This window comes from Cinclus cinclus, chromosome 2, assembly GCF_963662255.1.
Source record: "Cinclus cinclus chromosome 2, bCinCin1.1, whole genome shotgun sequence".
Lineage (NCBI taxonomy): Eukaryota > Metazoa > Chordata > Aves > Passeriformes > Cinclidae > Cinclus > Cinclus cinclus.
This window is the reverse complement of record NC_085047.1, coordinates 70,311,097-70,327,100: the sequence shown is the minus strand read 5'-3', so window position 1 is coordinate 70,327,100 and position 16,004 is coordinate 70,311,097. Positions and strand designations below refer to the sequence as shown.

The window sequence follows — 16,004 nt, the reverse complement described above, 5'->3', positions numbered from 1 at the left end:
GCAAACATTTCATGCTGTTGTTTTGAATCAACACATGTAAGCGTAAACTGTTTCACAATCTTTTATAGCTTTTTTTATAGTTAGCCTTCGTTTGTGATGTCACTGAAATGTTTGGATCCTTCTTCTTTCCATGTGAAAAAAGAAGACAGTGAAGTTTCACTTTTGATCGGGGCATCAAATTAAGTTTTCATGGTCACCTAAACCTTTCCCTACACCTCAGTGGTTGCAGTGAGCATGTCCTAACTGAGGTTCAGAGATACCTTTCTGTTTAATATGCGTTTTCTGAACTTTAATAATTTTTTTAAGGTACTGTGTCCTGGTAGGTAACTTGAGTGCATCAGAGACTAGTCTTCTGTTAGGAAAGGTCTTATTACTTCCTGATATTTTTCACTGTGGTCTGAACAAAACTACAGTGATTTTGCATTATGACATTCTAATAAACTTAGATGCCTTTTCTCAGTATTGATCACAGATTTTGTATTCATTCATAGCTGCGCTGCCTTTTTTTTTTTTTTTGTTTGGTTCATCTTATCACCATAACCGTATAATCTTGAATTTTTGTTGTATGTATCTTTAGAAAAAAATTCATTAGGTTTGGCTTTGCTTGGTAGTCCAAAAGGTTTGACATCACAAAGCTCAAATGAAAGATTTACTTTGCCACAAAGGCTCCTAAGCTTCTGCTTGCTTTGTTTTTGAAGGTGGAAACCCAGTGTAATATGTCCTATAACTGCAAAGTTACAGCCTTTTATTGAGCAATTGTTTTCTTAGTAGAGAATGTGAACTGTGGAACTAATGATTTACCATAACAATTTCTTAGATGCAGAAGGAGTTACTAGATACTGAACTAGATTTATACAAGAAGATGCAAGCTGGGGAAGAAGTTACCGAATTAAGACGAAAATATACAGAACTGCAGCTGGAAGTATGTTTGTGTCTTGTTTAGTAGCAATCAACTTTTAATCAAATATTTTCCTATATGTTTATTAGTATGTGGATTGTATAATGAACTAATTTTATCCAGAGTGCAGTATTAAGTTATATGTAGATGGAGACATTTATCAGCAATAATTTAGAAAAACACCTTCTCTACTGCCGTGGAATTCAGAAATAGTATTGTCTTTAATTGCAGTTGCTAATCTCTTTAAATTCTGTAACTTTAGATGGCATGATGCTTTATAGATTTGTGGTATTAGTGCTTTCTTGACCATGTGGAATGTTTCTAAACTGTTGCCTGAAGGTAGTTTTGTGTTTGACACAGAAAAGTTAAGAAACACTGCCTAGTCTTTTTGTTTTTAAGTGTTAGCGTCCTTTTAATGACATTAATCAAAAAGCCTGAGATGTCAAAAGTACTAATATTACAGTGTTGATTTCAAGAGGAGAACTTAACAAAAGCAGATACAGTGTTCCAAGAAGTTTTCAATGTGTAGAAACAGTTTTTTCTTCAAGTATTTGCGTTAAAAAAAAAATTGAGATGATTGCAAAGAATTCTTCATATGTGTGTCTAATTTAGAAATTATGAATGCTGTGGGTGTTATTCTGTGTTATATTGCACTTTCTTGCCTTTATGATTGTGTAATATCTACTTGAATCACTTGATAATCTTATCTCTTTTTACTGTTAAGCAGGGCTGCTGTGTCGCTTAAATGGCTCTTGTGTTAATGAAGTTTGGTCATGTCTTATGTATTACTGCATAGGAATACAGTGCACATACGTGTGGCGAAGTTGCATTAAAACCTTACTTTAAAACTTGTTATGCAGCTTTGATAATTATGAAAATAGTTTTGCTAATCAACCAAGCCAGTTGAATAGAGATGACACAAAAGCTTATGTTAACAATATGTTTTCTGATGGTGAGTAATACTGGATAAGTGTGCTGAAAGCTTGTATATAAATTCTGTACCTTAGAAACTATGTGAATTGAATGACATGTAAAATGGAAAGAGTAGGTGTACGTTCAAGATAAAGTTACATCGTAGCTGAGTGCGCTAATCCTACCTACTCCATCTCTCATTAAGTCTGTTTGTATTTTGAGTAAGATGAAAAAAACTCTTTCAGGACAGTAATATTTAAATGAATTTTCTGAAGCCTTTGGCAAATTCCGGCAGAAGTAGATGGAGGAAGACAGGGTCATCAGTAATGCACGCTTACATGTTTCAGAGAACAGCATGAAATATATCCCTTGTATAGATTACAAGAGGGATATGATTCCGCCCCCCCCCCCCCCATGATAATTGATTCTTTAGTATTCTTAAAAATTATTTTAAAAACTTCTTTTCACATATTGTGCTTGAGACTTTGATTCCCACAATATTTAATGTGTTATTTCTTTGACTTGTAACCTCTTTTTCTGTTCCAGGTGACCATGGCTTTACTGAAAGAAAATAGTTTACAGCTTGTTTCTTAAGTCAGCATTCCCCAAATTACTCACTTAAACATTTTAAGATGTTTAAGAAAACCCAAACAAAGCACAAAACTAAAAAAACCCAAATGCCTCAGGATTCTGTTTATAAAAAACTAAAAAACAAACTAGATACTATTATAAAATTATCTGAATAATTTAATGCATAAAGCCATAAGAAAATTATTTCCTCATGGGTGGTATCACATTGCTTTTGCCTATGAGGAGTGCATCTTCAAAGATAAGAGCTCTTTTGATACCTGGTTCTCGTTTCCTATTTCCATCCCATTATAGTAATACTGGTAATAATTAACCTTTAGTTAATTAGCTCTTGAATGTTGTTTAAATGTTCACCTTTTGTTATTTTAAGACCTGCTAGCTGCTCTTTCTGGGGCTTTCTTGGGGGTGTATTTTTAAGAAACATCCGAATACACGTCTATTAATTCTATCTAAATATGTAAATGGTGAATTTTAATCTCTCGATATGTTATGTGTAAACGTCTTAGGCTGCCAAGCGAGGGATTCTCTCTTCAGTTCGCGGTAGAGGGGTTCATGCGAGAGGCCGGGGTGCGTCGCGCAGCAGAGGCAGAGGAATACGGGGCCGGGGGAGAGGCAGAGGAGTTCCTGTGCACGCCGTGGTGGATCATCGGCCCAGGGCGCTGGAAATCTCTGCGTTCACCGAAAGCGACAGAGAAGATCTTCTGCCTCATTTTGCGGTATGGCACAACTGCGCTTCTTTTTTCCCTTTGGATAACATCCTTCCATTGAATGACTTGTTTTCTCTTGCGTCAGTTCATCTGGAAATATTATGTAGGAACGAATCTTTAGCATGATATGAAGAGGGTGCACTAGGAAAAGGTGAAACAGGAAGAATACACTGTTGCTTCAGCTAGTTAGAGCTGTAATGATATAGCATTTGCAAGGCTTTTTTTCCCCCTCACAAAGAAAAATGGCTTGTAATATTTATTTGCTCAGGACGTATGTAAGGTTTTTACAATTTTTTAGGTACAGAAGGATAGATTAATTGAAGGGATGGTGAGAAGAAAGATTGATTTATTGCCAAACTTTCAGTACCTGAAGTCTGTCTGTCTTTGCTGAACTATCTTAATAAATTCTTAATGAAAATTTCCTTCGAACATTTTCAGTGCTTTTGCCTTACTTTCTGAATTTAAGAGTCAGAGTGAAAATTGTGCAGTTATATTTAGATCTTGAAAAGATCTTGAAACATTTTTCTCTAATCATGTACTTAAGCTTAAGAAGTCAGATCTTTTTCTACTTACTTTTTTCTGGTTTTAGTCTAAAAAATGATAAATTGATACATAAATAATTTTTAGCAGATTTCTGTTTGCAAATATAATAGTGAAGAGCCAATATGAATTTATAAAAACACTTATCCTCCATTAAAAAAAAGAGTATAATAAAAGCAAATTTGCTCATTTTCGGGAATAAATGCTAAGAATATAAGTTGAATCTCCACTTTGTTTGGGTTTTTTTCCCCAAAATTTAGTTGCAGTGGTTCTCTCTGAAGGGAGGAGTCCAGGAGCCAGTTAGTCCACTAAATTCTACTCCAGTCAGTGTGCTTAATATGTCCTGTCAGGCAGTTATGTAAGAAGCTTTGGAAAAAAAAAAAATATAAAGCCAAACCATGACCTGTCTCTATTGTTACAGGAAACTTACTATCTTTAACAGGCCAAAATAATAATCGAAAAGAAACACAGAAACTTAGCAACATGAACAAATACAATTCCATTCACAGTGTTAATAGGATAACACTGAGAAATAATAATTGAATTTTACAGGTTGCAAGTTCGGTGTTTTAAACTTCCTGCAAATTCCATTGGAAATGCTCTGAGATGTATTTCTGTTTTTGTAATATCATACTACAACCCTGTGTACATCAGCAGTGCAGTCCACTTGCACAGATGTGTTTTTTTGTTGGTCATTGCAGCTTACAGTGATGACGGCATCAAAGGTAGCAGTACCATCATGGCCTTTACATGGATAGGTCATGTTATTAAGATGCTGAAATACAGTTAAATTTTCTAACTTTTCTACAGCTCCTGACTCCCAAGAAATATTTATGTGAAAGAGTTTCATAATAGACTAATGCCATCATTTCAAGATCCCTGCTTTCTAATCAGAAGAGAAATACTGAAGCAGAACAGCCTATTTCTGTCATAGTTTTTTACCTGATACCTGTAGGAATTGGGAAATCCAGAGATGAGAGCATTTTGGTGTTCTAGAAGTGCAAGTACAAGTAACTGTTTCCTTGGCTAGAACAAGTACTCTGGCATTAAGACAGTGAAAGATACACTTCTAATTTCCTACTTTTTTTGGAGGGGTATTTGATTTAGGACTGCATTTTTAGTGGTGGGAGAACTATTTCACTAAACTTTTTTGTTTGTTTGTTTATCAAAAGCAATATGGTGAGATTGAAGATTGCCAGATAGATGACTCTTCTCTCCACGCGGTGATTACTTTTAAAACAAGAGCAGAAGCTGAAGCTGTGAGTACAGTCTTTCTTGAAAATACACTTCAGCATTCAAATACTTTGTTTTTATTATACTTCTGTATTTGATTAAGTGTAATACTGCTAGCTGATTAAAAACTGTTGACACAAAAGTTTAAATTAAACAAAAATGTCAGAACTGTATATTACTGAAATACTTAAGAAATTAAATTTATAGCAAAGCGAAGTGCAGGATGTAAGAGGGAAATTAAGACAAACATGTAGGAATCGATATTTCGATGTCTTGGTTTATCTTAATTTAATTGTCAGGTTTTTTCACTTGAAGACTTGGCATCCTCATAGTCCATCTGGAACTTCACTGACATCCTGCAGTTAACCTGTATGTTTATTTTGGGATCAGTTTAGTTTACCTTTATCTGAAAGGCTGTTGTAGTGTAAATGGGATTTGATCTGATTCTGTATTTCCCCTTTTTAGTGTACTTTTTAGAAATCTATGAAATTACAGAAGCATAGAATTGCAGAAGTAACTTTTAGAAACTAAAATCCAGAGTTGATTTACATTATAATTCAGTATCATTACATATGGATCATTAGAACTTAATACATTTGGCTCAGCAGGACTCCTGCCTTTCTTGGTCCATGGTATAGGCATATAATATAGGTATATTATGTGATCTTGAACTAATTAATGAACATCATTTTTCTGCAAATGAGGTTTTTTCCTTAAAATGCTTGTGTCACTGTTGGGATGGAATATTCCTGAAATAGTGGGGACTATAGAAAGAATGGATTCATATTTGCAGTATGGTTGTATGGAAGGGTTTCGTTTTATGTTTATATTTTGCACAAATTTTATCTTGTGGAGTTTACCTGAAGAGAGTTTTCATACCTGGCCAGACTTCTCTACCAGCGAGGTGATTGACAGAAATAACTTCTATTCACAATGCAGATTAAGTGCTGGTGACAGTAGTTTTGAACACTTAAAATATAATTTATAGTTAGATATTTTTATATTCCTATGCCAAAGATACTTTACAAAAACACAGAATTCTGTTTTGTTTGTGAAACTCTTACCTATAGCAATGTTAAGCACTAACTGTATGGAGATAGTGTTTATTCTTTAAAAAATGAGCTACAATTAATGGTACATGCTATATACTGACTGATGCATGAAAAACAGTATTGTACAGCTGTATTGAAGGAACACAGTTAAACAGTGAACAGAAGTTCTGTTTGAAGATAAAAGCTTCTGTAATTAGTATATTCATAAATGAATTGAAGTTCAGATTTTAATTTTGTTACTTCCTAGTATTGGTTACTTCCTTTTGCAGTTTCATCTTCTTTGACAGTGTAGTTTACATAAGAAATACTCTTTAAGTGTGGAGAGAAAGTTCTGCTTACTTAAAAAAAAAAAAAAATGGTCACCTAGAACAATAATCTGTTTTTGTGGACTATTCAGAAATGTCTTTACATCTCCCATATGGAGTATGATGCACTGCAAGGATCAGAATTAATGATCAATGTCTGAGATGTCCAGGTTCTAGTGATCATTAAAACATTAATTGTCAACTTTATGTTTGAATAGATTTTTTTTGTCTAATGTCACCATCATTTTCAAATGAAGATTTTATGAAAACTGTGTTCAATCAAATCTAGGAAAATTTGTATTTTCTTTAAGTTACTCCTACATATTAAATATATTTCTGTTGGAATGTCTTAGTTTGTAACTAAAGCATTAAGGCTGCATTATGAGAAATTACAGAAGCTAATAATTGAAAACCTCTGCTGATGCAAATTATGAAGTAAATGCAGCTGATATTTTACCTTCTTAAATGAAAATAGGCCTAGGCTTTATGATTGTATATGTTCTAACCTAGAAGGAAGAGGAAGATTCCCTATTGTAAAATGTTGCATTTTTATGTAGTAGTAATTTCTTCCAAAGATTACAAGTTATTTCTGGACCTAAATGTCACATATAAGTACTTCTGAAAATTCTAGTTGTGTGACATTGTGATGAGACCATGGACAAAAAGCTCCTGAGCTGCATTTTAATAAGCCTAGAATCTTTTGAATTTATCATAAATTTATATGTACAGATTTAAAATTTATACCTGGGGACTTTAATATCACACAATTCATGTTCAGATGTCATTGAACATGTAATTGTTTCTACATTTCACATTATGCTGTACTTTCAGATTGTACTATAAATCTTTTGTGACCATGACGGTTATTTCGGAATGTTGCTAACGTTGATTTATGCTCATTCATGTTACTTTAATTTGAACATACTATTTCCAAAGCAGCCACTTAATGTAGCTGGTACTTAGAAAGACATGAATATCCCATAAGTTAATTTTTTTTACATTTCAATTACAACAGCTTTACAGGAAGTTTTCCAGTAGATTAACTTGTAATCACAAAGGGGCTTTTTTTCAGTTGTTTGGTTGTTGGGATTTTTAAAATATGTTAAATCATTTGTGGGATGTCTTACTTCTTCCAGTAAGTTATGCATTAACAGTTTTGTATCTGTCTTTGAAAGGTGAGGAACTCAGCAAAATAGTACTAAAAAACAGGAGGGTGTTGGTTCAGTATGTTACCCACATTACTAAATGTTTTATGGCTTTCCAAGCTTATTTTCTTCTGAATGTATTTTCATCATTTTCCTCAAAAGATGTATGAATTCTGTGTGCAGTGAATGAAGTTGTTTCATTTAACCTAGTAGTGCTATGAATGTATTACAACTTAGACTTTCTTTTGTGAAGTCACTTGTAACTAAGATAGTTAAACTTGTTTTAGGCTGCGATTCATGGATCTCGTTTCAAAGGACAAGAGCTGAAGTTGGCATGGAACAAGCCTGCTGCTAGCATGTCAGCTGTTGAAACAGAAGAAGCTGAACCTGATGAAGAAGAAGTAAGCTTGCTTTTTCTTTATTTTTTGTTTTTTTAAGGTGAAATAATACAACTTTTTAAAAAAGAAAATTTATCTGTGGATTCATACTTGTATTTTTTAATCTAACTCATATTTTGATATCAGACAGTAGATTTCTGTTTATTTCTTGGGGTTTAGGGTGTTGAAAGTCTAGATACTTTGCTTTTCCTTGCAGAAATATTTCATTTCTCACATAACAATAAACTTCAGAGGATATATGTAGAAAATGGAAGGCACAGGTTTGAATTTGCATGAGAGAGATAGAGGATTTTGTCCAAAACGTGGGTTTGTGCCATCTGCTTTTGGCACTAATTTCCTAGTGGATCAGGTTTCAGACTCTTAATTTTCCTTTATAGATCTGGCTCAGATGATACAGGTGAAAGAATAATTCAGAGCATTTTCTGACTTCATTCAGATGTCTACAGTACCCTTGCTGAGTGTTAGTCTTCTTCATGGTCCACGAGAGATACTAAAGCCTTGTCCAAATAATCCTGACTGGTTAATGTAGGAATAGTGGGGTAATATGTATTAATGCAATCTATCTCATTACACTCAAAATACCTATGCTTGTGAATTCAGAATGATAAATGTCACCTGGGTTGATAAAGTCAAGCAATCTTTTTCCAAATTTATTTGCTGTCAGTTAACTGTATCCACATTATTGGCATAGAAAAGCTGAAGTGCACCTTGACTTACTTGATGACAATATTTTGTCTGCATCTTTTTCCTTTGGCATTTTGGCAAATCTACCGCAGAAGCAGCTTCACAGGTTTGCTTTGATACAGCCAGACTTGGTTAGTTTCTTACACTTGGTGGTGTTCACTTTCTGTTTTTTTCCCTGAAGAAAGCCAATTTGTGTATTGCCTTCCTGTCTCCAAAAATGCTAATTTGTTTTTTGTGTGCCTGTTGAAGATAGACACATTAGACATCTGTGCGTTCTAATTTACTGAGTGCTAATTTTCCTCATATACATAAACTTCAAGTGTTGTCAGATGGTCATGAGCTGTGAGTGAGCTGAGAGACTATCTTACAGAATCTTCAGAGCATCTTAGGTGTTTTGTCACATCTCCTTCAGGGAAGTATTGCCTGGGTAGATCAACAGGAGTGTGTTGTTGCAAGTGTGTTGTTGCAAAGGGGACTGTTTGTGTAATGTAGGAAGGGCATGCAGGGATGTACAAACATTTCAGCAGACAAAGGAGGGAAAGTAAGAAAGAAAGGGAAAGAAAGTTTTGTTGGTAGGTGAACTAGAGAGAGATCTGCCTTTTAACTGCCTTAGCTAATTATTCCTGTGGAAAATACCTAGGAGTTGAACTTGATCAACCCTTAGCTGTTCATTGATTTTGTCTGCTTGCTACTTGCTTAATTTGTTTTCTAGCAGCTATTGTAAACATATGAAAAGGATTTTTCTTCATTATTCCATATTTATACTGCTGTGTTAGTTCAGCTGAGTACTAGAGAAGGTAGCAGGCTTAAGACTTGAATGAAACTGAGTATTTTGTCTCAAATAAAGAAAAAAAATGCTATATAATTCAGCCCAGTGAGATTCTTAATAACAAAACAGGGTTCTCCATTCCATTTATGAAAATAAGAGAAAAGTCTTTTGGATTTGAGCACTTGAGAAGATCCTTGGTGAGTAGCCAGATAATTATAAAAGCACCTGGACTTCCTAGATGCCTTATGTTCTGCACCTGGGTGCCTAACTAAAAAGTTGACTCTGCTAAGTCAACAACTGAACCCTTGGAAGAGTGTAAAATGTGTAAGTAGATACAAGCTGTTAATCATCAAGAGTTTGCAGTTCAGGGACCTGATGAGTCAGAGATGTGGTGTCTTTGTAGTTGAAAGGCCTTGACATGTATTTATGGTATTAATTTATCTGGCTTCTTTGGAATCTGTGTAATGTCCTGTAACAGGGAATGCTACTGTTCAGCTGTGTCTAGCCTGAATAACTACTGTTCTGTTGGAACTGCCACCTACATGTTCATTCTTCACTTTCTTTAAGAGACTTAATATACAGAGACACTGTCATACTTCCCCTCAGGTATTTTTTCTCCCTATAGTTGTTCCCCTGTATGGAAGCTTGGCTTTTTGATCATCTCTACTGTCCCTCAGTCTTGTGCTCTCTAGAGTTCTTACTCTGCCCTGCCTAGGATTCCTCTTCTTGGACTGTTGCACTGTTGTGTTTTAGTTCACTGAACATCAGGGACTACCAGGAAAGAGTCTAAGTCCTCAGAAAGCTTCTGTGTTTTAGTCAGGGTCAGACTACACAGGCATACACTGACAGTTGGGTCAGGTGTCAGCAGAGCTCCTTTTGAAACTGTGTTTGAGTAATGAAGACAGTAGTTTCTCCCTCTTGTAAAAGAGCCTTCTGGAAAGAGAGAAGGCTTAGTTCTAGGCTTTCTTCAGCCTAGAGTCTCTTCTCATTGGAAGACTTTTTGATTTTGCAAATCATTCTTCACACCTCTTGCTGAACTTGGAAATACTGTAGCAAAAACCCTACAATTCTTCAGACCCAAAGAATAAGCAGAAAGAACACTGCTGCTATCTAATAGCTGGGGCAGTTTTGCTAGGGAAGGACATCCTGGTGTTTTAGTCCTCTCTTTAGCTGTGGCTGAGTTTGCTGTGTTAGGTGTGATTGTTAAAGAATTTCCAAGACAGGACAGTTTATATACACCCCTGTGTCTATATGTAGATAGAAATTAAAACAGTTTATATTTAAAGGCTTTAAAGTCTGTCAAGTTTCTATGTTGTTATGGAACAGAATTGGAGAATTACAGTTTGTTTGAATTTCCCTTAATACCTGCTGCCCTGCCTCAATTGTTTAAATTTTTGTATTGATTTCAATGTTGATTAAGCTGTCAAAATAAAAAAAAAAATAAAAACAGAGTCAACCGTTTTGATACTGTGGAACAGGTGGATTTAGCTCTTGGATAAAAACAGACACAGATACTGTGAAGATGCAAAAAAACATTCGTTTTCAGTTTAGCATATTAAGTTTCATGGGAACATAGCAGCTTGGACATGAATGATATGCTGAAGAATCAGAAGAGCTGTGTAAGGATGAGGTGCATGTGTCATGGTCACCTTGAAGTCTATTGAAAAGAAAAGGTTTCATTTGCCATTTAATAATATATGTATATAAGATGTACATCCAGTGTACTTTCTTGAAAGCATTAGTGTTTGCCTCTTCACAACCAATTTTTTTTCTTTATTAAAGTGCAAGTGCCAGAGATTTGTATTTTCCCTTTCAATTTTTAACATTTTCTGATCTAACAGTTACCACATTTTTCTCTTGAAGTTTCAGGAAGAATCTTTGGTGGATGACTCACTGCTTCAAGATGATGACGAAGAGGAAGAGGAGAATGAATCTCGTTCATGGAGAAGATGATTCAACTGATCGGCGACAATGCTAGAACTGCACCTGTGTTGCATTAGTATTACCTAATGTACTTCTGCATCTTTGTATTAAAAAGGGTTTTGTGATGAAGTTGGATTCAGATATAGATTAAAAAGCAGCTGGTCGGTTATACATTTTGAGAGATTGATGTTTGAGTTACATTTCAGTAAATGATTGCTAAAGACATCATACTAGGAACATATGCAATGTTTTTATTACATAGTTCTACAGAAAGTTACAGAATTCTTTGGGTTCTTTGTAATTTACTGAATTGGTCAAACACAAATGACCAAAAGTTGTTATAACATAGATAATTTTTGTTCTATTCCAGATACGGAATGAAAATTTGCATTTAAAATCTTTGTGAATGTTTTCAGAAATGAATAGATAACAGTACTAAACTGAAGTCTCTAAAGTTATGTATTCATAATATTGCATAGTAGTATGCTTAGGCTTTACTATGTACTAGCCTTTTGTTGGTTTTGTGTACGTATTTTACCTATGGGTTTTAATGATAAAGTGTATGACTGCTTTGCATATAAGTCCTTATGACTTTAAGATGTTAAAAAAATAAAGAAATGGAATGGTCTTAAAAAAAAAAGAAAAAGAAAAAAAAAAGCAATAACCAAAAAAGCTAAGGCAGTGGTCCTTCATGATAAAAAAAAAGAAAAAAAAAAGAAAAAAAAGAGAAAAGACCATTCCAAATGGCAACCCCCACCCCCATGTTCACAAAAGGAGCTTGAATCACTATCACTTACACTAAAATAATACTAAATATATAAAATCAATCTCAATCATGTTCTACATTAACACATGGTGTACTCTCCATAAATATTTTTAGATGTTCTGAATTTAAAGTGGTGCAAGTCAAATCTTAAATAGAATAATACTCCAACAATAAGGAATTTTTTAATATCTCTGCACTGTGCAACTCTAGAAGAAAGTTGGATGCCACAAAAATAACATGCAGTACTGAAATGCAATTTAGAAAAATATGTGAGGAGGATCTGAATACTAGTAGGTAATATTCTAAAAAATTGAATACACAACTAAAGCATTTTTTATATTCCCATGTCTTTATGATTGCATTTTTTCAAATGCATTTTTTATATTCCCATGTCTTTATGTTTGCATTTTTTCATTTAAAGAGTAACGCTTGGAAAATCCCAAGTTCACACTATAGCACATACTCACTGTTCAAAAATACACGAAATGTTAGTGTACTCCACAGAAAATCTTCATTGGCTCTTTCTAGCAGGTCTTTCTGATATGTGAGGTCTTGAAGTCGCTTCTTATGAAGTGGAACTGCCTACTCCTTTGCAGTCAAAGACCTCTCAGAAATACTTGTTTTTATTTCCATCTAGTGGCATTTTGCTGGACTGCTTTCAAAAGGAAACTCATTTATTAAGTATTAAAGTCTTGTTTTTTTTTTTTTTTAATTTATTCTGAAAGGAAGGGGTGGGATAGTGTTTTGATTTTTTTTCTTTCCCTTCCATTGATTCGTGAGTACATCATGAGTACATGAAACCAGTCTTATTTATCAGATAGATGGATATGAGCCTGTACTGCCATTCACTTAAATGTTGGACTCAATGATCCTTGTGGGTCCCTTCCAACTTAAAATATTCTGTGATTTTGTGATAGTACTTCAGTTAATAGGGTGTTTTCTTTAGTCCATGCTTTTATCTTCTGCTGGAAAGAGAGGTGGAACTGCTGTAAGTCATGTCCCTGTCTTTTTTTTTTTTTTTTTTTTTCCCAGTTCTGAAGTAGGAATGGAGGAAAGGAGAAGTAGTAGCATTCTAGCATTCTATTGAGAAGAGCTCCAGCTGTAGAATTTTTGTTTGTGCTTTTCAGTTATTTGAAGGGATTTTAGGAAATGGATCCTGGTTTGGGGTTTTTTTTGTTGAGCTTTTGGTTTGGTTCTTCCCTCTGTCCTGGTGTGTACGCATATCTTGTTGCAAAAAAACATGCACTTAAATTCTTGTACAGTCCTAGTTTCACATTGAAATGTCACAATTGACTGCCATGCTTGTTACACTGAGTTCTAAATTTTGCCATAAGGAATTGTATTTGGAAAATGGATTTCCTTTTACACTGAATTTCAGGCAAAATAAAATATTGTAAGAACCTTTTTATCCCATGCTCTGAATGAGCTGTTCTAATTGGTGCCAAATTGAAGTCCGTGAGGTGGAGATTTTTTGTGTGTTGTCTTACAGAACAGGTACAGCACAAGAAAACACTGTCCATGCACCATAATGTATGTGGCATGCTTTGCTGCTGCTCAAACCTGCCTTTTCACTGCAGTCACTCAACACAAGTTAATGCAGCTATAGGTGTGGCTTTTTGCATGGATGCTTCTTACAAATCATCTGAAGTGGCTGTATCATATAAATTGAAAACTTTGATTCCAAGTTTGCTTGTTTGTTTTGAATTCAGCCTCATAATGCATCCATCCAGGGTTCATTTCATTGAAAACCTTGCATCCTGCTCTACTGGTAAGGGGAGGAACATTTTAAAATTCTTTTTGTCACTTTCCTTCTGCAAATTTCCTACTGGTTTGTATTTTGTCCCTGCTGTAACCGTGTGACATTCTGAATAGTTGAAAAGCATCAGGATCAGAATGGTTTGGCTTATTCTCACTTTAAAACCAATCCCAGTCAAAACCAATCTTGCTGGTTGAGTGTCATTCAACATAAGAAAACAATGTCCCAGTTGCAGTCTGAAGGGATTCTATACAGATTTCTGTCATTATCAAATTAATTTGATTTCTTGTTGGCTTGCTCTGTCTTACTTGTCCAGCTCTGCTCTCTCCTCCATCTTCTTGCTACTACCTTAGCCAATGATTGTCACTTCAGTCAGATCCTTATTAACATAGCTTGCAGTGAAATCTTTTGTCACCTGGAGCAGCATCCTTGTTTCAATCAACAAACCAAACATCCTGCCGGCTTGGTTTTCCTCAAGAAAGCTGTTCAAAATTTCCATGGAATAAAAGGTAACATTTAAGAAGGCATTTTATTTTCCACTAGGATGCTAAAGGGCTTGAGTAAGATGTGAGCTGACATGCAGTTCAATGGCAGTAGTGTTTAAAACTACGTTTGGCTGAACTACAAAATATTTGTAGTAAAGATAATCAGTAATTCAGACTATATTGCTATCTCTAAAAACAGTAAATTAACAAGAATCTCTTTGAAGCAATGCTTATGGCCAGTGCTGTTCATATTTTTCCTTTAGACCAGTCATACATTACAGTTGAACAAATGCACAACGTAATATGAAGAGGTAGAGACCTTCAATGAAACACCTCATTTACTCTTAATTTGATTTATCTTGAAACTAATGAAGATATAGTCAGATTTAATCCTGCATTGCATTTATTGCAACTGGGACAATAAGTTAAAATGAAAAAATTAAGATTAGAGCAACTGGAACAAATAACAAATTTGAAGGGTTACTGGGAAAACAGGTGAAATTTGAAAAAGTTATATTGTTCTTCATTGTACTGTACTGATGTTATAGCACTTGGTTACTTTCAAATGAACTTGTTTAGTTAGACAAAGTAAAACTTGATAAAGATAAAAAAGCTTCATCTTGCTCAAATCAACTGATACAGCTGTAAACTTGAAGAAGATGAACCTTTAGTTTTTGTGGATTCAGTGTAAAGACATCAACATAGACCTTTATAAATGCACTAGCGTGCTTGTTACACAGGTACTTAAATACTGTAGTCTTATAATTATTTAAATATGCCTCTTCATGTTTTATTTGGAACAGTGTTTTAACTCTGAGAACATAAAAAACACTTTGGTGATTTCAGTCTTTATTTGAATCCTCTTGAGATCTACTGTGAACTCTAATGAGAAGGATTTCAAGAACCTACCACTTACACCACCCATACTATCTGTTTTTTCGAAGAATTATTTTTAAAATCCTTCTATATGTGTTAATGCTAAAACTTACCTAAATGATTGTACTTTTTTCTTGGTTTGAGTGAAGATTAACATTTTTTTCTTCTTCTTGCAGTAAGCTTGTGACCAGTTGATGCCTTTGAAAATCATCTCATCTGACCCTGTGGTATACTGTAGTAATTTTGATGTAATAGTTTAAATTCTTGAATTCCAAGATCCTTCCTGCTTTGTTAGCAAAACAGACTTAATTCAGTTCCTCCCTTCTATCTGTGAAAGACTAGAATATCATATTTAGCAAATCTGTCTGGTCTAGTGGATGAACCAGATTTTAGTACTTCCCTATCATTAAATGGAAGAAAAAAGTTTGAGACATATGCTCTTCAAAATTCATTTTTCTGAAAAACATCAGCAGTAGACATGTTTGTTTCATGTTGACCTCTTGGATATAGAGAGGGTAGAGTAGTCTTTTTACTCTTCTACGGTATTTTATTTTTCTACGTTGCAGATGCACATAAATTTTTGATAGTAATTTGATGGGTAAAAATTTCTTTAAAAGATCAAATATTTTAATATAGTCTAGCATATGCTATTTCATTTGCAAAGAAAGGGGAGAAAAGTAATTGTGTAGAGTTCCTCCTGACAAGCTGTGAAGATTATTGGAAATTAGAAATGTTTACGGGCCCCAAAGCTTCAACAATGCAGATGTTCTCTTCCCAGCTGCTGAAGAACGACTTCAGTTTCTTAAACCTAGTGTTCTTGTTAAATGTAAAAGGAAAAGAAACACTAGCTTCTTTAAATTTTTTTGTGATAGTCTGCTGCCAGACCGGATATGCCCCAGCTCTAAGGCATATGAACTCTTCTCTAACCAATAATTTGCCCTCTAGGGAAATGACAAAAGTTAATTTA

The 16,004-nt window shown here is 34.5% G+C and overlaps 1 protein-coding gene across 5 annotated transcripts in view; it reads left to right on the top strand.

Annotated features, from left to right (window-relative positions):
• RBM26 (RNA binding motif protein 26) overlaps window positions 1-13,496 on the top strand; it is a 51,500-nt gene extending 38,004 nt beyond the window's left edge. For 3 of the 5 annotated variants that reach the window (XM_062487794.1, XM_062487796.1, XM_062487795.1), the window contains 5 exons: window positions 818-922; window positions 2,905-3,114; window positions 4,818-4,904; window positions 7,668-7,781; window positions 11,095-13,496. In XM_062487794.1, the coding sequence (XP_062343778.1) occupies window positions 818-922; window positions 2,905-3,114; window positions 4,818-4,904; window positions 7,668-7,781; window positions 11,095-11,184 (606 nt within the window). In that variant the 3' untranslated portion in view covers window positions 11,185-13,496. The remainder of the gene's footprint in view (window positions 1-817; window positions 923-2,904; window positions 3,115-4,817; window positions 4,905-7,667; window positions 7,782-11,094) is intronic. The other 2 variants (XM_062487793.1, XM_062487792.1) reach the window with 1 other exon arrangement.
• Window positions 13,497-16,004: the final 2,508 nt, after the last annotated feature.